This window comes from Hyperolius riggenbachi, chromosome 7 (assembly GCF_040937935.1).
Source record: "Hyperolius riggenbachi isolate aHypRig1 chromosome 7, aHypRig1.pri, whole genome shotgun sequence".
Lineage (NCBI taxonomy): Eukaryota > Metazoa > Chordata > Amphibia > Anura > Hyperoliidae > Hyperolius > Hyperolius riggenbachi.
Window position 1 is genome coordinate 82,491,703 of NC_090652.1, and position 25,480 is coordinate 82,517,182.

The window sequence follows — 25,480 nt, forward strand, 5'->3', positions numbered from 1 at the left end:
TTGCCTCAAAAAAACAGGATTATCAGCGAGCCACGCAACGCAAACAGTGAAGCATACGGTTTATGAAAAGTACGCCTCGCATTATGCCACTGCACTGCTAACCTGCCGATGTGAATTATGGCATAATTGCATCACATTGGCAATATGATTATACTTTCCACCAAAACGCCCCAGTGTGAACCTAGTAAACGTTGTTTTTGGGTGACAAGAATGTCAAATTTATACATAATTAATGGCTAGCCTTTCTTACTACGCTGCCCAATTGCTAAAAAAAAAAACACTCAGCACCCCAATCCCTGGCAGGCCTCCATTCTGTGAACACTGCTGTACTGACCCCTCTCCCTGCACTGAGGCCCCAGCACCAGAACCTGGTCATGTGGTGTGAGAAGTTGTTGCTTGAAAAGAGGTTTTGTTTCTTTTAACAGAGATACTGTCAAAATGATCCCTCTGCACCATAGGTTAGCCACACTATTGCAAAGACAAATTTTTTGTGTTGCTAAGGATGGGGGGGGGGGGGGGGGGGCGGTGTCTGACAGGTGAAAAGAGCTATACACATGTTATTATTATTATTACTTTAATTTTGTCCTATTACTTCTTTAGTGTCATTGTGATCTCTGCAGACTTGCAGATTGTTTCTCCATATCAGACTGCTGAAGATAAATGAAAAGTACTCTGGTTTGTAGTAAAGGCGATTTTTGCAAAGCCAGGAATGAAATGAAAGGAAAAATGATATGCCACTTTTGCAGAGAAAAACAATCAATCCTTTCAGTTCAGCTCTGTATATTGCAAGGAATGATGGACTTTAGAATACTTTCCCCTGGTTTTGCATACCAAATACAAACATCTTCCTATCAGAAACTGGCAGATCAGAGCAACCAGCTTTGTTGCTGGTCATTGAATTAGTTTAGGTGTTTAGCTGATTGCTTCTTCAAAAACATGGGGGTTATAGACAGTTTATCTGGAGAATGTGTTGGCATATCTGGAGTGTGTGTTGGCATATCTGGGGGTGTGGTAAAGTTTGACTAGAGGTATTGAGTCAGTGATGGACGGTAGGTTTGGTGGCAAGGGCATGGAGGAGGGTGAGGCAGCATAACTGGAGGTGCAGTGGTAGTGTGACTGGATAAATAATTGGGGTCTTAAAGGAAACCTGAGATGTCCAAGTAAAAAGATTTTATACTTACCCAGGGCTTCCTCCAGCCCAATGAGCACAGATGCATCTCTCGCCGTCCTCCCGAGTACCTCCATTCGCGGGTCATCAGTCTCGGTAATCCTGCTCAGTCGTGCCAGTCGGCTCCTGCGCATGCATGGCCCCTCAGAGATGTGGTAAAAGTATGACTAGAAGTGTGTTGGAAACTAAAGGTAACCAAAGCGATGATAACTAAACGTTTAGTAGGGATGTAAGTTGAGGTGTGGTGAAAGTGTGACTGTTGGATTTGTGGTGGCTGGAGAATTGACAAGGGTGTAACTGGAGGTGTGATAGAAGTGCGAGAAGTCCATTACTTTTCCCCCAAAAAATCACTATTATTTTTTGGGTCATCTTAGAAAGTTGGAAAACATGGCATTGCGAATTTGTGTATGAATATTTTGATTTATTTTTAGTATTTTTTATAATAGTGCCCTTTTTAGTTCATGTCACAATATTTGTGCTTCCGATAACCATTATTTATTGGGAGCAGACCAAATTACAGAGCGGTAAGTCCAATGATCGGTTAGCACACCAGGCTTCTTATGAGCAAAAAGGTAATGGTTTTATTCCTTCAAAGTACGTGTTAAAACACCATTGATAGACAATTGTTTTAGGGGCCATACAGGGTACCCTTCTTAAAGAGACTCTGTAACAAAATGTTCAGCCTTATTTCTTCTATCCTATAATTTACTATACCTATTCATATGTGCTCTAGATTACTGCAGCCTTTTCTAGTTGCACTGTCTCTGTAATATATCTAATCTTTTTGTTGTCAAGTTTTGTTGACCCAGGGAGGAATGCACTGCCTCTGCTGTGATAGGGAGAAGTTATGCATGCCCCCTCCACGCCCCCTGCAGGCTCTATGTGTGTGCTTTGTTTATTAGTAACAGACAGGTCTCTGCTCTCAATTTCAGCTTGTCTGAGGGGGGAGGGAGCTGCCCATGCTAAGAAACTGGGAGAATCCCTGACTGGAGTGAAGATAATTCACTATGTAATAAAAACTTGTAGTATACTGTAACATGATATATATATATATATATATATATATATATATATATATATATATATATATATATATATATATATATATATATATATACACATATACAGTATATACACACACACACACACAAACATCACTTCCTGGTTAGCAGCCATGTTTTTTGTTTGTAATCACTGCCTAAAACTGGCGATTAAATGCTAGGATCGCGGCGGAAAACGGCAAAGAGGGATCCAGGAAATCACAGTGACTCAATTGGTATGTTTTTTATTGTACAAATCAGACCGTACACATTCTCTTTAAGAAAAGTGCAGACAGGACACTTACTCATGAGAAGCCTGGTGTGCTAACCGATCATTGGACTTACTGATTACGCAGGGTGTCTGCTTTGCACCCAAGGTTATGCACCCACCCAATAGGGTAAGGTGTGCCACTCTAAGCCTTCTACTTCATCAAATTACAAAGTGGGTGCCGCCATAGCTACAGTTACGTTGTGGAATAAGGGGAGCTTATTTTAAGGAACGGCCACCAGGGCCCAAATAACCTGCTTCGTCCCTAGATTGGTCACTGCAGTGACATTACAAGATGGGGAAGGGACAGCTTAGCTTTAAAGAAAAGATTCATTCCAGGAAAGTGTGCACTTCTCATGTAAACATGCCCCACAGTGCTAGCACACCTCTAGGTTCACATTAGACCAGGGCTGTGGAGTCGGAGTCGTGGAGTCGGAGTCGTGGAGTCGGGCAATTTTGGGTGCCTGGAGTCAGAGTCGGGAAAAAATGCACCGACTCCGACTCCGACTCCTAATGAATTTGTAACTGTAATTAAAATAGAAAATATGATAAAATGTTCTATTTCTCAGATAATAGTCATTAAAAATAATGTATATATACAGTCATATATAATCAAAATTAGTTACTTGTGCTGCTTCAATAAAGCAGTCACCGTATTTTTAAGGTACATATCTGATTGTGTGACTGTATATATGATGTGTACACAGGAATCTCTTATATATACTAAATAACATCTATGCTGTAAGAATAAAGCCTGATGTGTAGCTGTGTCACTAATAGAGATGGTCAACGAGATGGAAATAATTCTGCACTGATGCTGATTTAATTTCATCTGTCTCAGGTTTACTTTGTTACACAGTAGTACTATACTTTACATATGCACTCCCCACAGAGCTGCAGGGAATCCACTGAGAATGCTGTGCACATTGAACACAGAGGTGTTGTCTGTTTACAATCTCCTCATTCTCCTGCAGAGTACCTGCACATCATTCTTACATGTACCCACACTTACATTGCCTAGGTCCTGATAGATGTTCTTTGTTCCGGTTTGTACCTTTTACAAGTACTCTTACCAAGGACTAGTTTTAGTCTAAAGGGAATAAATATAGTAGTCTACATATCCTTCTCACTTCAGTTGTCTTGTAAAATTCCTAAGCTTTGGCAGTTAAGAGACGAATTTCATGTTACATACTTTTAAGCAAAAAAATTGTAATATGCAAATTAGAGGAGTCGGAGTCGAGGAGTCGGAGTCGGTGGAATCCTAAACTGAGGAGTCGGAGTCGGTGGATTTTTGGACCGACTCCACAGCCCTGCATTAGACATGAGGTGAAGTCAGGGCATCGGAATTTGTATTGTTCTTTTCCATTTTTCCTCCTCCCCCAGTTTTAACCAGAGCCAGAGCAGCATCCATGTAAAGATGCCAATGCAATATTAGTCCAGGCAGATGCTACCCCTCCAAATACTTTGTAACTGTTAATTCGCAGTGAAGGGAATTCAATAGCGCTGTCTTGTCCAGAAGAGTTTTCCCTGAGATGTATAATTGGCTAATGGAAGATTCAAAGCTGGTAATCAGCTGCTGATCATTAGAGGTTAATGAGGTGTCCCTGCATTCGTTACACAAATCAGACTCATTAAAATGGATCTTTTTTCCTGCTCGTTAGGTGCGTTTCCCATAGCTTCTTATTCCCTTTATCTGTCTCACTGTAATTTGTCACACTGGTTTTTATTACATTCCTGTTCATCCAGAAATAGTTGTTGTTTTTTTATTCCAGGAAGACTAATTATCAGTTTATGCTGAATAAGCAGCTTATTTGGTATGTTTACTTTCTGCACAGCAAATATTTACATATACATTTCATTGGTAACGCTCATACCTTTGTCATCCAGCGGACTGTACACATTGGACATATTTTCCACAAGAAAGTATGGGGTGGATTGACAAATCTTTTCTTATGAATCATCTAACCTTATGGCTACATTCAGGCCTCATTCACACATAAAAACACAATCATTTTGTGGTTTTGTGCGCTTTTCTTTACCCCCCTCCCAGCGCTCCACTGCGTGCTGCGTGTTTTGAAAAAGCACTTTTCTAAGCGCTTTTTGAGAGGGCACTAGATACCGGGGAACTGTATAGGAGAGGGAAGGGGGCCACTAGACAACCAGGGAACTGTATAGGGGAGGGAGGGGGCCACTAAACACCAGGAAACTATATAGGAGAGGGAAGACCGCTAAACATCAGGTAATTGTGTAGATGAGGGTGGCAGGACCACTAAACATCTGGGGAACTGTAAAGGGGGATGGAGGGTGCTATTAGACACCAGGGAACTTTATAAGGGAGAAAGGTGGCCACTAGACATTGAAGTTAGCTCGCGACTTGGTCCCAGAGCTCAATTTCGTCCCACTTTGCATTGAGCTCGACACCCCTGCTTTAGAGAAAATGTGGCTGGTTGCAGTGTGTACAATATGCCCTGATATAGTGCACTCCATTGCTGATGTTCTGAAGGCAAACAGCCCTGCTCTGATTAGCCGGACACAAAGACTTCCCAATGGCTGCTACTCTGAGCTTGTCAGCATCTCTCTCCAAAACTGGCATTGTGTGGACTGGCCATTTAAGTTGACTGAATAGTTGTGTTTGCTCTATGCACTTTAAAAAAAATTGATACATTGTGTGACAGGCAAATTGCAACATGTAACATATCCAAGCCTGAAACACAATGCTTGGTATTTCTCAGAAGTATTTGTATCACACATGAAAGGACACATTTCCTCATTACAAGTAATAAAAAAGTTGGAGGTATTTAAGATTGCTGTGCTATTTTATTACAGATGCCTTTCATGTGTCCCAGGTAGAACAGGCGGTCCTCTGGTTTCCTGTTTCACCAGCTCTCCTCTGTGATTGTATTTCAAAGTGTTCCAGGATGACAGCCACTGTTCCCTGCGCAGTGAATGGCAGCTCCCAGCAATCATGGCCCAGGGTGCATAGACTGGGAAAGGTAACACTGCAGGAATGCTGCCTCCAATGTACGAACCTGTTCTAGTTTCTGCAGGTGTCTGCACTAGAGGAAGTAGGTCAGGTCTAATAGCAGGCTTCATGCACAGCTAGAACAGTCAGGGCTGTTTTTAGCAATCCTACTGCCCTTAGTACACATATGATGTATGCTTTCATACTGGCCTCGCCTATTTTCTCACAGTTATACCATGTGGTCATGCAAATTCCCATTTGAATGTGCTTTGTGAGGTGAGTGATGTTTTCTTCACACACAGAGACACTAAGAATCTGCTGTCCTAGTACCTGCATGTAAGGGTGAAGAGCAGTGTATTTACATGAAGGGTAGCCTTATCACCTATTTAAAGGATACCTGAAGTGACAGGACACATGCATGGCCCATATGCAATTCAAATTTTCTCCTTTTTTGCCTAGGTCAGGCATGTCATGCCAAATGCGGCTCACCAAGCCTTTTCTGGTGGCCCTCAAAGCTCTGTACAGTTGGTAATTTCATGTAGCCCACAGGCCATAGCTGCAGTGTCGCATGGAGGGGCCACCTTGTGTTGCAGATTTTCCTCCCCCACTGATCACCTGTAGGTTAGCAGCCACCACTGTAGCAGAAGCAGCTACTGATTATCAGCCACCACTATGCCAGCCGCAGTAGCGGACACTAATTAGCAGCTGCGACTAAGCTAACGGCACAAGGTATATGGGTTATTTCACGTGGAAATGTCACAGGCATAGTGTACCTAACAGCAATCTGCAAAAAATTTGTTTAATTTGACTAGTTTGGGCCCCCTAGCACTCTCACGAATGAGAATATGACCGTTGGCCAGAGTTGGACACCCCTGGCCTAGGTGATATTTTCAAGCCTTGGCAATAAAAAATATTAGATCTCCTATATACAGTGTTCCCCAACTCTGTTTTCAAGGCCCACCAACCGTGCATGTTTTGTGGAAATCCACACAGGTAGTTAATCAGCTCTGCTGAGTCACTAATTACCCCAACCTGTGCATGTTTGTGGTTTCTTGCAAAACATGTACTGTTGGTGGGCCTTGAGGACAGGGTTGGGGAGCTCTGTCCTAGACGTAGAAGACAACCTAGGAGAAAAAGTGAATTGAATAGTGGCCATGATGAGATTAATGTGTACTACAGTCCCATTCTTGTTAGCAGGTGTGACCAGCACTCAGCAACCAAGAAACAGTCCATTTCATATAGAGCACATATGGTGTATCACATACCCTGCAGCCATCAGTACATCAATGTTAACCAGCCAGCAAGAAAGAAGCAGGACGGCACTGGTCTCACCACTGATTGTTTATTTTGTATGGGGATTTGAGACCAGTGCCCATCCTCCTTCGTTCTTGCTGGCTAGTTAATTGTCCTTACATAGAACTAGCCTATGTTCCTTTTTTCTCACTGTAAAAGTGCAGACACACTTATGAAAATTGGTTGGTACTCAATCTCTTGAGTGATAGTTCAGAGCCAAGTATGATAATTTATATATTCATATAATATAAAAAAAAATTGTTATTGATGAAAGGACACCCAAGGCAATGTTACCTAAGTCAAGCAGGTGTGCTCATGCTAAATCCACATACCTTTGTGCCTCTCCTGCCCCCCCCCCCCTTCCTGGTCCCTATAATAACTCCTCAAAAAAATTGACTTTTGCTATTTTCAGACAGGAAGAAGAAGTAGGCTTGCTGCCATGTTTCCTCTAACCCCCCTCCATTTCTTCCTCTTCCAGCAAACCTGAATAAAAAAAACAGATACTTACCTGAGGAGAGGGAAGGCTCTGAGTCATATTGAGCCTTCCCGCTCCTCTCACGGTCCCTTCATTCCAGCGCTGTCTCCCCCGTGCAAATCTCCCGCCACCGGATGCTTTGGAGGACTTCAGGAGCCCGAGTGCTCCTGTAGACAGGCAGCTCCGCACTGCACGCGCGCAAGAGAGTGAGCTTATGCATGTGCACTATGGTGCCGCCCGTCTTCAGGAGCACTCAGGCTCCTGAACACTTCCGAAGCCTCCCACGATGGCACAAAGCAACATTGGACCAATTTACCACATACTGCTAAAGGGGGAGACAGCGCTGGAACGAGGGGACCAGAAGAGGAACGGGGGGAGGAGAGATTGGGAGAGCGATAGGAGAAAAAAACATTGCAACAAGCCTGCCTTATCTTGTCTGAAAATTTAATTTTAGCCAAAAGTCAGTTTTTACAAGGAGTTATTATGGAGACCTTAGTAAATCAGTGGCTCTATGTAGAACAGAGTTTTCTTTATTTTTGGTAAAATGAGTGGTATTTTTTCTTATGCATTAAGCCTAGTATGTTAAATCTGTATTAAGCCTACCTCTACCACTGTATTAAACCTACCTCTTATGTAAAATTAAAAAAACACAACGTTTTGCTGTATTTGATCATCAGAAAGAAGGGAAAAAGACACAGCCGGAAGGTATATTTGCTTATGAAATTTAATGTGTGTCTTGACATAACTGTCACAGGCACAGTAAAATTCCTTTAATCCACAACGCTAATAAGCCTCACCTTCCTGATCACTGGACAGCCAGGAATAACAGTTCCAGTGGGTCAAATGTACATTTTTCTGAAACTGGGAAAATATATATTTGTGAAGGAAACAAAATGAGGAGGGGGATGGTAGAACTGAATAAAAGTTACAAATTAATGTGAATTTAGCCTCTTTATTTATTTTCATGCAGTCTGCTAATCAGAAACACTTGATAATCCAGCGTTTCTGTGGTCCCACAAATACTGAATTAAAGGAATTTTTCTGTATGGATGATAGCCAAATTTGTGTTTTCCATTTTAAAAGAGAACTAAGGCCTGGTTATACTGGCATATAAAAGATATGGATTCTATATACTGCGTTCGTAAGACGTTAGTCCCATCCAAAGTCGTGGCCCGTCATTTGGTAGAACTTCATATTGTGCGGTCTGTAAAAGTCTTGGAGTCTCAGTAAGGCTTTCTTGTCAATGTTGGGATGTGGACGGCCCTTTGATTTGCCCAGACATCTAGGCTTTCCACTCCCCTCAGGTTTTTTCAGGCAGGGGAAGCCCTTGGTTTTGTTGAAGTAAAAGTGTTTGTCTGTTATCACCCTTTTTAGCCCCAAAAAGTCTTGAACCCTTTCCATCTCTCCAGCTGGGTCGCTGACCAGTCTCTCCCCGCTGACAAAAAGGAATTTGGAGAGAGGAAAGAACTGAAGCCAGTTTTCTAAGTGCTTGGCATAGATGCCAATCCTAATGGCACTCCACGAAGTGTCAATGGTCCCTGTGCTGGTGTTCTTAAATGCCAAAGCTTGGAAGGTGGGGAGTGATGGGGTTTTAGAAAGTGTCTGTGTGTAGTCAGAAATCGCCCTGGTCACAGGATTCCTGACCACTACGATCAGCTTGGTGTCCTTGGACATATTGTAAATCCTTTTTGGTGCCTCAACAGTCACAAAGTAGCTTGGCGTCTTTTCCATAGTAATCTGCCCCTCCAACGTTCGTGGCATCAGGTTTCTAAAAAGAAAAAGATATGGAAGACGGTTATATCCAAGAACTCAATGATTAGCAGAAGCAGACTTTTATTTTAGACAGGTTACCTTATCACTACAGTCACAAAAGTTTGGAGAAATTACTTTTTAGAACCAATTTGATTTGATTAAAATTAAGATAACGATGTACTGCACCACCCTTACAACCTCGTTACTTGTGAAACTTTATCCAACGTGGTTATGTTCAAAATTAATACTCATTACCTGTGAAACTTTATCCGACTTTGAAAAGTTGAAAATAACACTAATAAAACATTTGTTTTAATAAAAAAAGATAAATAACCAAGAGAACTTTTTTCTCAGTTTGTATAGTGGGTAAAAGATAAAACCTCTACCAACTCATCCATGCCCTCATAATTTCCCGCCTCGACTACTGCAATGCCCTTCTGTCTGGTCTCCCTATGACCAGAATAGCCCCACTGCAGTCCATCATGAATGCGGCATCCAGAATTATCCACTCCTCCCATCGCTCCACCAGGGTGGCTCCCCTCTTTGAATCCCTCCACTGGCTTCCTATCCAGTCCAGAATCAGATTCAAGATATTGTGTCTGACCTACAAATCCGTCCACAAAACCTGTCCAACCTGCATTTCTGATCTTACTCAGAGATACACACCAAGCCGCTCACTCCGCTCCTCCAATGAACTTCGCCTGACCGTCCCCCGCATCACCCAGTCCCATGCACGCCTCCAAGACTTCTCAAGAGCCAACACTATGAAACTCCCTACCTCCACCCATTAGGGCAGCCCCCTCCTTCAACACCTTCAAGAAGGCCCTCAAAACTCACCTTTTCACTCTGGCCTACCACCCCTTACAATTGCTCTAAACCCGCAGCTGAACTCTGGTCCCCTACCTCTCGTGTCCCTACTTCTCCCTCTAGATTGTAAGCCTTTGGGCAGGGTCCTCCTTTTGTGTCCTACCTGATCATGCACCTCCATTACTGTGCACCCATGCTATGCATTTGAGTAAACCTAACTTGCCTAATCTCCTTGCTCCCCTCCAGTGACTGACTAAGCATTACCTTGTACTCATACTGTGCTGTGCGATCTGTGTTTTCTTGTATTCCTGTATTGTCATATTGCTGTATGTCACCCCTAAATATTGTCTGTAACCTAAATTAACCACTTGAGGACCGCCCCCAGCCGATGGGCGGCGGCAAAGTCCGGGCCCAAACGACCGCAATACGCCCATCGGCGGGGGCGGCTGCGTGGGTGGCTATGCGGCGATCGCGTCATTCGTGACGCGATCAGCCGCCGGGGACTGGCTCCGCCCACCGCTCGTAGTAACCCGCCGGCCGTTCGGAAGCGCCGGCGGGTTACTAGCACCCGGATCGCCGCATGGAAATAGTATAATAGGCTTTGTAATGTATACAAAGCCTATTATACTGGCTGCCTCCTGCCCTGGTGGTCCCAGTGTCCGAGGGACCACCAGGGCAGGCTGCAGCCACCCTAGTCTGCACCCAAGCACACTGATTTCCCCCCCCCTGCCCCCTGATCGCCCACAGCACCCCTCAGACCCCCCCCTGCCCACCCCCCAGACCACTGTTTGCACCCAGTCACCCCCCTAATCACCCATCAATCACTCCCTGTCACTATCTGTCAACGCTATTTTTTTTTTTATCCCCCCCCCCTGCCCACTGCCCCCTCCTGATCACCCCCCCACCCCTCAGATTCTCCCCAGACCCCCCCCAGACCCCTCCCCCCGTGTACTGTATGCATCTATCCCCCCTGATCACCTGTCAATCACCTGTCAATCACCCGTCAATCACCAGTCAATCACCCCCTGTCTCTGCTACCCATCAATCAGCCCCTAACCTGCCCCTTGCGGGCAATCTGATCACCCACCCACACCAATAGATCGCCCGCAGATCCGACATCAGATCACCTCCCAAATCCATTGTTTACATCTATTCTCTCCTCTAAACACCCACTAATTACCCATCAATCACCTATCAATCACCCCCTATCACCACCTGTCACTGTTACCCATCAGATTAGACCCTAATCTACCCCTTGCGGGCACCCAATCACCCGCCCACACGCTCAGATTGCCCTCAGACCCCCCTTTATCAATTCGCCAGTGCAATATTTACATCTGTTATTCCCTGTAATAACCCACTGATCACCTGTCAATCACCTATCAATCACCCCCTGTCACTGCCACCCATCAATCACCCCCTGTCACTGCCACCCATCAATCAGCCCCTAACCTGCCCCTTGCGGGCAATCTGATCACCCACCCACACCAATAGATCGCCCGCAGATCCGACATCAGATCACCTCCCAAATCCATTGTTTACATCTATTCTCTCCTCTAAACACCCACTAATTACCCATCAATCACCTATCAATCACCACCTGTCACTGTTACCCATCAGATTAGACCCTAATCTACCCCTTGCGGGCACCCAATCACCCGCCCACACGCTCAGATTGCCCTCAGACCCCCCTTTATCAATTCGCCAGTGCAATATTTACATCTGTTATTCCCTGTAATAACCCACTGATCTCCTGTCAATCACCTATCAATCACCCCCTGTCACTGCCACCCATCAATCACCCCCTGTCACTGCCACCCATCAATCAGCCCCTAACCTGCCCCTTGCGGGCAATCTGATCACCCACCCACACCAATAGATCGCCCGCAGATCCGACATCAGATCACCTCCCAAATCCATTGTTTACATCTATTCTCTCCTCTAAACACCCACTAATTACCCATCAATCACCTATCAATCACCACCTGTCACTGTTACCCATCAGATTAGACCCTAATCTACCCCTTGCGGGCACCCAATCACCCGCCCACACGCTCAGATTGCCCTCAGACCCCCCTTTATCAATTCGCCAGTGCAATATTTACATCTGTTATTCCCTGTAATAACCCACTGATCTCCTGTCAATCACCTATCAATCACCCCCTGTCACTGCCACCCATCAATCACCCCCTGTCACTGCCACCCATCAATCAGCCCCTAACCTGCCCCTTGCGGGCAATCTTATCACCCACCCACACCAATAGATCGCCCGCAGATCCGACATCAGATCACCTCCCAAGTGCAGTGTTTACATCTCTTCTCTCCTCTAAACACCCACTAATTACCCATCAATCACCCCCTATCACCACCTGTCACGGTTACCCATCAGATTAGACCCTAATCTGCCCCTTGCGGGCACCCAATCACCCGCCCATACCTCAGAACGTCCTCAGACCCCAGCCCTGATCACCTCGCTAGTGCATTGCTTGCATCTATTTCCCCCCTCTAATCACACCTTGAGACACCCATCAATCACCTCCTGTCACCCCCTAGCACACCTACCCATCAGATCAGGCCCTAATTTGCCCCGTGTGGGCTCCTGATCACTCGGCCAAACCCTCAGGTCCCCCTCAGACCCCCTTCCGATCACCTCCCCAGTGCATTGATTGCATCTATTTTCCCCTCTAACCGCCCCCTGAGACACCCATCAATCACCTCCTGTCACCCCCTAGCACTCCTATCCATCAGATCAGGCCCAAAACATCCTGTCATCTAAGAGGCCACCCTGCTTATGACCGGTTCCACAAAATTTGCCCCCTCATAGACCACCTGTCATCAAAATTTGCAGATGCTTATACCCCTGATCAGTCATTTTGAGAAATTTGGTTTCCAGACTACTCACAGTTTTGGGCCCGTAAAATGCCAGAGCAGTATAGGAACCCCACAAGTGACCCCATTTTAGAAAGAAGACACCCCAAGGTATTCTGTTAGGTGTATGATGAGTTCATAGAAGATTTTATTTTTTGTCACAAGTTAGCGGAAATTGATATGTATTGTTTTTTTTTTCACAAAGTGTCATTTTCCGCTAACTTGTGCCAAAAATAAATCTTCTATGAACTCACCATACTCCTAACAGAATACCTTGGGGTGTCTTCTTTCTAAAATGGGGTCACTTGTGGGGTTCCTATACTGCCCTGGCATTTAAGGGGCCCTAAACCGTGAGCAGTAGTCTAGAATCCAAAGGCCTCAAAATGACCTGTGAATAGGACGTTAGGCCCCTTAGCGCACCTAGGTTGCAAAAAAGTGTCACACATGTGGTATCGCCGTACTCAGAAGAAGTAGTATATTGTGTTTTGGGGTGTATTTTTACACATACCCATGCTGGGTGGGAGAAATCTCTCTGTAAAAGGACAATTGTGTGTAAAAAAAAATCAAACAATTGTCATTTACAGAGATATTTCCCCCACCCAGCATGGGTATGTGTAAAAATACACCCCAAAACACATTATACTACTTCTCCTGAGTACGGCGGTACCACATGTGTGGCACTTTTTTGCACCCTAAGTGCGCTAAGAGGCCAAAGTCCAATGAGTACCTTTAGGATTTCACAGGTCATTTTGCGACATTTGGTTTCAAGACTACTACTCACGGTTTAGGGCCCCTAAAATGCCAGGGCAGTATAGGAACCCCACAAATGACCCCATTTTAGAAAGAAGACACCCCAAGGTATTCCGTTAGGAGTATGGTGAGTTCATAGAAGATTTTATTTTTTGTCATAAGTTAGCGGAAAATGACACTTTGTGAAAAAAAACAATTAAAATCAATTTCCGCTAACTTGTGACAAAAAAAAAAATCTTCTATGAACTCACCATCCTCCTAACGGAATACCTTGGGGTGTCTTCTTTCTAAAATGGGGTAATTTGTGGGGTTCCTATACTGTCCTGGCATTTTAGGGGCCCTAAACCGCGAGGAGTAGTCTTGAAACGAAATTTCTCAAAATGACCTGTGAAATCCTAAAGGTACTCATTGAACTTTGGGCCCCTTAGCGCAGTTAGGGTGCAAAAAAGTGCCACACATGTGGTATCGCCGTACTCAGGAGAGGTAGTATAATGTGTTTTGGGGTGTATTTTTCCACATACCCATGCTGAGTGGGAGAAATATCTCTATAAATAGACAATTGTGTGGAAAAAAAATAAAACAATTGTCATTTATGGAGATATTTCTCCCACCCAGCATGGGTATGTGTAAAAATACACCCCAAAACACATTATACTACTTCTCCTGAGTACGGCAATACCACATGTGTTGCACTTTTTTGCAGCCTAACTGCGCTAAGGGGCCCAAAGTCCAATGAGCATCTTTAGGCTTTACAGGGGTGCTTACAATTAGGCACCCCCAAAATGCCAGGACAGTGAACACACCCCACAAATGACCCCATTTTGGAAAGTAGACACTTCAAGGTATTCAGAGAGGGGCATGGTGAGTCCGTGGCAGATTTCATTTTTTTTTGTTGCAAGTTAGAAGAAATGGAAACTTTTTTTTTTTCTTTTTTTTTGTCAGAAAGTGTCATTTTCCGCTAACTTGTGACAAAAAATAAAATCTTCTATGAACTCACCATGCCTCTCACTGAATACTTTGGGATGTCTTCTTTCCAAAATGGGGTCATTTGGGGGGTATTTGTACTATCCTGGAATTTTAGCACCTCATGAAACCTGACAGGTGCTCAGAAAAGTCAGAGATGCTTGAAAATGGGAAAATTCACTTTTGGCACCATAGTTTGTAAACGCTATAACTTTTACCCAAACCAATAAATATACACTGAATGGGTTTTTTTTAATCAAAAACATGTTTGTCCACATTTTTCGCGCTGCATGTATACAGAAATTTTACTTTATTTGAAAAATGTCAGCACAGAAAGTTAAAAAAATCATTTTTTTGCCAAAATTCATGTCTTTTTTGATGAATATAATAAAAAGTAAAACTCGCAGGAGCAATCAAATAGCATCAAAAGAAAGCTTTATTAGTGACAAGAAAAGGAGGTAAAATTCATTTAGGTGGTAGGTTGTATGAGCGAGCAATAAACCGTGAAAGCTGCAGTGGTCTGAATGGAGAAAAAGGCTCTGGTCCTTAAGGGGCGAAAAGACTGTGGTCCTGAAGTGGTTAATGTCCAGCGCTGAGTAATATGTTGGCGCTTTATGAATACAATAAATAATAATAATAACTAATTAATGCTATTTAATTTCCTGTCCTTGACACCTCAAGGATTCATTTTAAATTCATGGATGTCTGAGGAACAGAAAGTGAGCTGAAATCTTTCCAGAGTGTTACAGCCAACACTATGAAACCTAAAGAGGTTCTATGTCCTTGCCACACTATCTAAAACGGAAGTATTTTTTTTCTGCAGTTTGACTTTCATGTCAATTGCATTTAATTGCAATTGCATAAAAACCTAAAGTACCTGTAAGCGGAAAATGATAGAAAGGAAGGATATATTAAAAGGGAAAAAGTCAAAGAGTTAGAACAACATGAAGAAAAAATGTTTGTGGTATTGTAGATAGGACATAGAAGATGATGAAGATGTCAAGACTTGAGTGAGTAGAGGAGAGGAGCTCAACACTGGAACCTGTTTAAAGCATGTTTCTCACCAGGCTGTTGAACGTACCTAATGAAAGGGTTAAATACAGTGAGAAGATTGTCTGCAATAAAAACATTTCCCTATGCAATTAGCACAGAAAATGAACATGCTGACCAGACTATGTCCTGATGAGTCACCTAATACGAGGAAATATGTAGGACAGGTCCAGACACAGAAGTAAAAGGGAAAGAAAATGTAGCTTGATGGTGGTGAGCATTGCTTAACCCCTTGTACCACACAGTGGGAAACAGCCAGAGGTGAACAAACTGGGACAGAACATGTGATTTGCACATCATTTTCATGTGTATAGTGCAGCTTCATGTTTTAATAAGTTAGTTGGGGTTTTACACTATTGGCAACATAGCTACAGACCTGTCGCTAATCTTCCCTTTCTGGGGAAGGTCGTTAATAATGCTGCATACCACCAGCTAGAAGCCAAAGTTTTGCAAAAAAACATTTATAACTTTTTCCAGTCTGGCTCCAGGAAACATCACAGCACTGAAACTGCCCTCATCCATCTTGCAACCACCTGCTCATGGCAAGAGACAGAGGAGAGTGCTCCATCCTGATACTGATAGACCATTCTGCAGCCTTCAATACAGTTGACCATGACATCTTGATAAACAGGCTACAGGAATACTGTGGCATTGAGGGCATGGTTCTCCAGTGATTTCAGTCTTTCTTGAGTGGCAGAAGTCCTTCTCACCGGAAGGTAGCGCATGACATCAAAGCAACTTCACTTGCAGTCTTCACCACTGGGAATAGGAGGCACATATCTACACAGCTATGAGCATGTGTGTAGCCTGGGAGTTCTAATTGATGGGGATTTAAACTTCAGAACTCATATTTCTGCTTTGGTAAAATCATTCTATTTTCACCTGAATAACATCGCAAAAATCAAGCACCTCATCTTCCCCAGAAAATATGCCAACCTTACTTCATGCCTTCATTATTTTCGGCTGGACTATTGTGATGCTTTTTACACTGGCCTTCCAAAAAAGAACTTGTACCTCCTACAGCTGACACAGAATACTGCTGCCAGACTGTTAACCAACCAACCCCTTCACTGCCATATAACAACAGTTCTGCACTCCCTTCACTGGCTACCTATAGAATGGAGGAGCCTATTCAAGATCGGCCTACTGACATTTAAATCACTACACAATCTGGGCTCTGGCTACATGAAAGAAATGTTGCAGCTGTGTAGCAATCCCTGCAATTTCAGATCCACAGGTTCTAATAATCTAGTCGTACGCAGAGTCCACCTGAAAACTATTGGTCACAGAGCCTTCTGTCGTGATCAGAACAGCTCCATTCCTGAACGTGTTTAAATCCAGACTGAAACCCACCTGTTTAGCATTTGCAGAAATATAATTTTATCCTCTGTGTCAATACTTCATCCTACTACCATATACTACCATCCCACTACCAATTACTGAATCTGAGAAAGCCTAAGCGCTTTGAGTCCTATGAGAGAAAAAAGCGCTACAGAAATGTTATTGATATCTGATGTTATTGAGGTGTATGGTCATCACACTAGTGCTGGCAGTTCCGCATGACAGGAGAGAGTCTGGTTCAGAAGGTGGGGAAGCCCTCAAACGTCCCCAAATGCGAGGTGGCGGTCCCTTTCTCTGGTGTCTGAGCAACTGAAAGAAGAACATCTGAATACAAGTTTATGAAATTATTAAGAAGTTTATGGGAGGGACTGAATATCAAACTAGAAATCATGATAAACTATGAACCATCTGCCTGACATCTCTCTTCCACCAGTCATAAACATACCAACTTTCACACATTCTAATCTCTTGCTCTCCCCTAGCCTGGAAATTCAAGTATTAAATTACAGAATGCAAATCAGGGTAAGGAAAGGTTTTACAATGGACAAACTGACTAAATAATTTTATATTAAATTTGATTATCTTAATTGCAGTGGAGTTGTGAATATCAACAGCCTTCTCACTGTATTAAACCTATTTAGTAGGTTTGACATCTGTTGAAGTGTCAGATTTACTGAATTCAGTCTACATACCTAGATTCTAATCAAAGATGCTAAATTTAGGCAATTATCTCTAAACGCGCCTACACACGCCATATTTTCACAAACGACGGGTCCTTCAGACCCTCCCGCTGGGCGGACGTTCTGCCGACAGTAGGACGTGTGTACAGTCTGTCGGCAGACTGATAAGACTGTTTTTGACAGATCCGCTGAACGTGTGTATGCGCCTTAGTACACAAACCCCATATGCAATTAACTTTTTCTCCTCAGTTCTCTTCTATGAGATAATTTTTCATCTTCTCTTAAAATAAGTTTTGTCTTTTCAAGCCCAAGCCTGCCCTCTTGTGGCTCTGCTATAATGGTTCCTGAGCAAAGCCAGACTTAATGCTCAGTCAGGGATTTTATCAGGGCTGATAACAAGCAGGCTGAGCAGTGACGGATAAAACAGAGAGCAGGGTAGGAGTTTTCTCTAATGTTCCCACTGATATGTTTGGTAAAATACATGAGGGTGCTTCGTCTCTGGTTCACTTTAAATTTAAAATAAAACCATGGGATATCTAAAAAAAAGTCATTTTTAGCCGTAGGGGGGTAAATAGAATTGTTTATCTCATCAGTTTATGTTCACCTCATGTTCACTTCAAACTACAGGCACTTACATTGTTCATATATACTTTGCTGCTTATGTGAATATCTAGTTACTATTAGTCATATTTAGTGCGGTAATGGTTCAGCCTGGTGTACAGAGAGCTTTATAATGAATAGAGATATTTTATAGGAAAATAAAATGATTAATCTAAGACCTGTGTTCTCACTTTCTGCTCCTCAGGGGACATGAGATTTGAGAAGATCTGGAAAAAAGAGGCCTCAGCCAAATCTAATATTTGTTGAAACAGTAAACTGTGCCAGGGTTTCCTCAAGCATCAGCAGATAAAGGTGAGCGTACACGACATTTCCATTGTCACATCCATCTCCGGACTATCAGATAATACGCCATTACTGCTGCCATCCGATACCTAACATGTGGAACAGGGAGCAAATGCGGTAATTAAGCTTTCAGCCTAGATTGAAGGCTCTTACACAGATGAGATCCAAATGCTTTAACTGAACTTCTCTCCATTCACCAACTGTGGGATAAGAGCTCAAGCACAATTCTGGTGATCCTCAATTGGGGAATTGTCATTGTATCCTTATCATGTGGAATGAATGAGGCACAGAAAAGGGATGCTGGACGAATACAGGGCAGGGATGGGACCATTCATACAGTACATACACAGCAAGCAGTGGCTATCAACACCTGCCGATTAATCTACCTTATCGGCAAGGTTCATTTGCATGCTAGTTTGAGAACAGGTTGAATTAGAAATGAACTTGTCAGAGCTTACAACCTTTGAAAACGAACTGCTGCTTGAAGCAGACCTGAAAAATACAGCTGACATAGGGCTGTATACACAAAACTGCGGTAAGGATAATACTATGCCTAAAGTCTTACCCCACAACAAGTAGAGCAGAATGCAATACATTACATGCAATTCATTACCCTCTACTCATCATGCTTGTGCACATTCTTTTGCTTACCCAAGATTAGTGAATTACCACACTTCATCACCCAGACATGTGGACAGGGTTGGGAAAGTTTACTTAGTTGTGCTTTTCATGTGACTCGTGAAGTGCAAATATGTGAACTGACCCTGTCCACTTTTATGGGTGCTAAAGTGTGGTGACAAGCTAATCCGGGTTTCCAGATTTCAATAACTTGAACACAAAAAATAGTCATAACACCTCCATTTACACCTTCATCACACTTCTTGTCACCCAATAATCGCACCTCAAGTCATACCTTCTTCACTCTTCTAATCACCCCTTCATCATGCTTCTTGTCACCCCTTTATCACACCTACAGTCACACCTTCATCACACTTCTAGCCACCCCTTTATCACACCTACAGCCACACCTTCATCACAATTCTGGCCACACCTTCATTGTGCTACTAGCCACTCCTTTATCACACCTACAGTCACGCCTTCATCACAATTCTGGCCACACCTTCATCACACTTATAGTCACCCCTTTATCACACCTACACTCACACCTTCATTATAATTCTGGCCACACCTTTATCACGCTTCTAGCCACTCTTTTATTGCACCTACAGACACACCCTCATCACAATTCTGGCCACACCTTCATCACACTTATAGTCACCCCTTTATCACATCTACAGTCACACCTTTATCACAATTCTGGCCACACCTTCATCACGCTTCTAGCCACTCCTTTATCACACCTACAGACACACCTTCATCATAATTCTGGCCACACCTTCATCACGCTACTAGCCACTCCTTTATCACACCTACAGTCACACGTCATCACAATTCTAGCCACACCTTCATCACGCTACTAGCCACTCCTTTATCACATCTACAGTCACACCTTCATCACAATTCTGGCCACACCTTTATCACACTTATAGTCACCCCTTTATCACACCTACAGTCAGACCTTCATCACAATTCTGGCCACACCTTCATCACACTTCTAGCCACCCCTTTTTCACACCTTCATCTCAATTCTGGCCACACCTTCATCACACTTCTAGCCACCCCTTATCACACCTACAGTCACAGCTTCATCACAATTCTGTCCACACCTTCATCTATCTTCTAGCCACCCCTTTATCACACCTACAGTCACACCTTCATCACAATTCTGGCCACACCTTCATCACACTTATAGTCACCTCTTTATCACACCTACAGTCACACCTTCATCACAATTCTGGCCACACCTTCATCACACTTCTAGCCACCCTTTTATCACACCTACAGTCACGGCTTCATCACAATTCTGGCCACACCTTCATCACACTTATAATCACCTCTTTATCACACCTACAGTCACACTTATAGTCACCCCTTTATCACACCTTCATCACAATTCTGGCCACACTTTCATCACACTTCTAGCCACCCCTTATCACACCTACAGTCACGCCTTCATCACAATTCTGGCCACACCTTCATCACGCTACTAGCCACTCCTTTATCACACCTACAGTCATGGCTTCATCACAATTCTGGCCACACCTTTATCACACTTATAATCACCTCTTTATCACACCTACAGTCACACCTTCATCACACCTTCATCACAATTCTGGCCACACTTTCATCACACTTCTAGCCACCCCTTTATCACACCTACAGTCACAGCTTCATCACAATTCTGGCCACACCTTCATCACACTTATAATCACCTCTTTATCACACCTACAGTCACACCTTCATCACAATTCTGGCCATACCTTCATCACAGTTCTAGCCACCCCTTTATCACACCTTCATCACAATTCTGGCCACACCTTTATCGCTTCTACAGTCCTGCTTTCTTCACAGTGGAACAATGATACAGTATTTCTCAGGAGCAGAAAATCAGGTTTCAGCTGTTAAATGAAGTAAGTATTAGGAATAGTTGTTTTGGGCAACTGTTCCATTTTGTCTCCCAGATATCTCTGAGTATGATAAAACAGACCCGGGTGACTAAATGGGATTTTTTTTTTACTCTAATCCCAAAACACAGCTTACGGCCTGTTTCCACTGCGAGACGCACAGCGGCACTTCCTTGTTGAGCGAGTACGCAGCCTAATCCCGGAAGCAGCTATGGGATTCGCTGGCTCTAGCACGGAAAAATGCTGCAATGTCGTCCGAATAGCTATGGCAAGCGATTTGGTCCGATTTCCGCAGTAGTGGAAACGGTCCCTTAGTGTTTATAATGAACAATGCATACTTTAGTGTATACTGCTATTCCTCATTTTCTGTTTTTCTAGGGCTGGAATAAGCAGGCGTTTTCTACAAACCTAAAACCCTTTCCAGATGAGGTTTCACCCGGCCTGTCATGCTTTCCTGTAAATTGCCTCGCTTAATTATTGATAGCGTTCATTTGTACCTGAGAGACAGAATGGACATTAAACCTTGACTGTGCATTATGCATCCTTTTCTCTGCATTCTCGTAACTTTAATTAAAATTGCAGCTAATCAGGAGTGACCTTAGAATTCTGATTTGGAATGTTAAACATAGCCTGCAGGTATCGGATGCTGCAGAGAGCACAACCTGTAGCGGAGATGACATTAAAAGTCTTACTTTGCTGAAAGCCCAGGAATCCTGGGGAATGCTCAGTCCTGCAGAACCTGCAGCCATCCGACTCAGTCACACAGAAACCTGCACAGAACTCTCAGCCACTTTATAGATCATACAACTTATTTTTCACAGAGGAATAATTTGGATGGCATTATATGGTCAAGACCTTTCCACATCCTTATCTGCAAAATGTCAAGTCTTCTGGAATGTATATAGATCAGGATATTAGTAACAGCAGCCTACACATTGACTAGATTTGTTTGACTTTTGAAGTAAAATTCCAGACACAGAAATTGTACTGAGCTGCTTTTTATGTTACCAGGTTTATAGCCAATAGCTTACCGTTAGGGCCTGAATGCACTTGCATGCTTCTGTGCCAATTTCAGCAACATACAATGTTACAGACTGATGTGCATTGCTGAAATCAGCAGAGAAGCAGACCATCTTGTGCTAGTGTGTTCAGGCCCTTACCTAAAATTAATTACAGGTAGTCCCCAGTTAACGAACGAGATAGGGACTGTAGGTTCGTTCTTTACCTGAATCTGTTCTTAAGTCGGAACAATGTGCTATCTCTGTCCCCTGTACCTCCTCTGAGCCCCCCATGTGCCTCCGGTGTCCCCCTCTGTGTCACCTCTGCCCTCTGTACCTGCTTATACAAGTTTAAAAGCCATTTTTTCTTTACATTTTTTAAAATCGATGTTCTCAAAAACTACAAGTACAATTTGAAAAAACATTTTTGACTTGTTCCCATGGAAACACTGAATCCATTCCGTTCGTATCGGCAGTTTGTTCGTAAGTCGGGGACTTCCTGTATTGCTGAATTGGTCAGTCAGAGCTGGTTCTAGACTCTATACTTTCTGAAACATTGTGAATATTGGGAATATTCTAGCAACAAATGACATCTGTACATAGCTTTGGGGTGTGATAAGATGAAGGATTGGTCAAAAAAGTCTGTTTTCCTATATAGCAAGTATTAAAAAAGAAAATTACAGTTGGTATGTATGCAAGTTAGCTTGTCAAACAGCTTGTCAAGTTTAGCCATAGAAACCAAAATCTTTTTATCTGTCCGAGAAAATCATGCTGATAAACTTTAATGCTGGAAGGTTCAGAGGATCATTACTTCTGTTTGTTTTGCAGCACAACAAAGCAGATTTTACATCAGACTGCCATTGATGGCATTAAGTCGTTGGCATCACTGAGGCGAAGCAGGTTATCTCGGCGCCGAGACTGGGCGCCACTAAGCAGCAATATAATGCTGCAGTAATTCGGGGCCCCGGCGGTTGCCAGACCCTGCATTACATCTCTCTCCAAGTTGCGACAACTCGGAGGGGGAATAGTATTTAACACCGCCAGGAAGTTTTGCAGCAGGGGGGAGAGCCGTCATTCGGCTCGCCCCATGCCGAACTGCCTGGTGCTGTGACAATATGTACTCTCTCTGAGGGCAGTCACTAACGTGACTATGTACTCTGTAAAGTGCTGTGACAGAAGTCGGCTCTATATAAATATATAACAATATGATAGGACAGTGGTAGGGATTAGATTGTGAGCTTCTCTGAGGACAGTCAGTGACATGACTATGTACTCTGGAAAGTACTAAGGAATATGCCAGTGCTATATACTTCACTTCCATGAAACTGATATGGTAGAACTCTGGACTAAAAAAATGGTGGGGATTAATAGTGATCAAATCTGTCTAAGATTGTTGCTGCAATGTGGTTTTCTGATTGTAATTTTGATTTCCAGCCAAAATTGATAAAAACTGTCAACCCAATATGCTGGAAAGATAGCACCTAAAATGGGTTGGTTAGGTGCATGGCAGTATCGGCGTCCGATTTCCTGACGAGCGATGGACCCAAATGTGTGATTTGTATCCCCCAAGCCTGTGATGAGTATGGAAGCAGTGCCCAAGTGTACCTCCACCAGTGTCCCAAGTATTCTCTACACATCACCGCCGGGCGCCTGTACCACATGACCTGAGGGCATGTACGAGATCACGCATGTGCCACCAGTTCATGGAGTACAGGCACCCAGTGGCGATGGAGAGAAGACACTGGAGGAGGCCCCCTGGTGGCCAGTTGAGCTATGTGTGGTACATATTACATTAGACAGACCTGGGGGGCCCGACAGGCAGATTTCTAATAGGTTTTATGCTGAAATCTATTGGAAATCTGTTTGCAGTACACTGGCAGCAATAGATTCCTCTCAGAACACATCAGAGAGGGATCTATTGAGGAATCTGTCGAGTAATATATTAGCATCTTTAGTGACATGACTGTGTACGTTGTAGAAAATGTCAGCGTTTTATTAATTATTATTATTATTCTATCATGCATACATGCATAATAATAGCAAATGTATTGCTTTTGATTGTATTGTGCTAGTTTTTTTTATTATTATTATTTTAGTCCAATTCTAATATTTTTAGATATTCAAGGGTATGTAGTTAGCTAAATCAAGATAGAAATGCTTATAGGAATTGTTTGTTAATAATCAACAGTTTTCCTTGTTCACCAGACTGCTGCCTTCTCTTACAAACCCCACCATTTCTGTCCTGTTTCCAAACCTTTTCCTTCTTATTCCCCAGTGCCCATCTATAAGTAATCTCTATGTTTTATACATTTCTTCTTTACCGGTAACTTCATACATCCAGATTGTAGTTGGTGCCAGCTAAGGCAGACGCAGAAAGCGGATATGACTGGAAGTAAATATTTTATTACACAGCCTGCCGTACCAGCGGCACAAATGCTCTGGTATGGGACGGAGGAAGCCTATTAACTTATATTGGGGTTTTTACAGGGGGCTGGGACATACCATGAGGGGAGCAGCAATCCTACTAAAAATATTAACAAGGAGATACTGGATCAATAACAAAAGCCTATTCAAGGACCACTTTGAAGTGTGATCTCAATATATTATGTGTTATAGACTCACAAACACACACACTTAAAGAGGAACTTAAAGAGAACCCGAGGTGGGCAGATGGGACACAGAGGAATGTTCTCTGCCTCCTGACATGCCTCTGTGTCCTCACACCGCCATTCTCTGACACCCCCCCCTCCCCCACCGCCGCGCTATGGCCCCCGAGATTGCCCACATTATTTGTTGCCATCTGGGAGGTAAACACAGGGAGAGGGTTTCCCTGTTCAAAATGCCTGCCAGGGGCATTCCTGCAGGGTTTCCAGAGCTGCCATCACGCACCTCTCTCTCTCTCCCTGGCCACGCCTCCTGCTGCTCCCCCACCTCCCTGCCTGCTGTAAATGAGAGAATGAATCTCTCATTCCAGCGTTGTGACCCAGAGGTCACAAAGGGGAAAGTGGCCAGTGCGGCCCACTGGAGCAGCGGTTTTTGCCTCTACCTGATCCACTCAGCCCCACGGATCAGGTATCCTACTTTTTTTTTAATTATTTGAGCCCACCTCGGACTCTCTTTCAAGAGGAACTGTAGTAAAAATAACGTAATAAATAAAATTGCTTATTTTTTACAATATTCATTGGTAGATTATTTAGTCAGTGTTTGCCCATTGTAAAATCTTCCCTCTCCCTGATTAACTTTCTAAACATGTATCACAGGTGATGACATCTTGTCAGGTGATCTGTACGGAATGTTCGTTACTGAGAGTTCTATGCACAAAGGGAGATATTGCTTGACAGTTAGAATAAGCAATTATTTCCCACAATACAACGTGGTTCACAGACTGCAAACTGTCAGGGCCATGGTCATGACATCACACTGTGGGAGGGGTTTCACCACATTATAAGCCACACAGACCCCCCTGATGATCTATTTGAGAGAAGGTAAAGATTTCTCATGGGAAAGGGGGCATCGGTTACTGATTGGGATGAAGTTCAATACTTGATTAAAGTTCCTCTTTAAAGACAACTGTAGCGAAAGGGATATGGAGGCTGCCATATGTATTTACTGTTAAACAATACCAGTTGTCTGGCTA

The 25,480-nt window shown here is 43.4% G+C and overlaps 1 protein-coding gene across 1 annotated transcript in view; it reads right to left on the reverse strand.

The window, feature by feature from the left end:
• Window positions 1–7,925: 7,925 nt before the first annotated feature.
• The window catches only part of HS3ST6 (heparan sulfate-glucosamine 3-sulfotransferase 6), a 103,960-nt gene continuing 86,405 nt past the window's right edge, over window positions 7,926–25,480 (reverse strand). Inside the window, exon 2 of the mRNA XM_068246711.1 lies at window positions 7,926–8,974. Within this exon, the coding sequence (XP_068102812.1) occupies window positions 8,356–8,974 (619 nt within the window). The 3' untranslated portion in view covers window positions 7,926–8,355. The remainder of the gene's footprint in view (window positions 8,975–25,480) is intronic.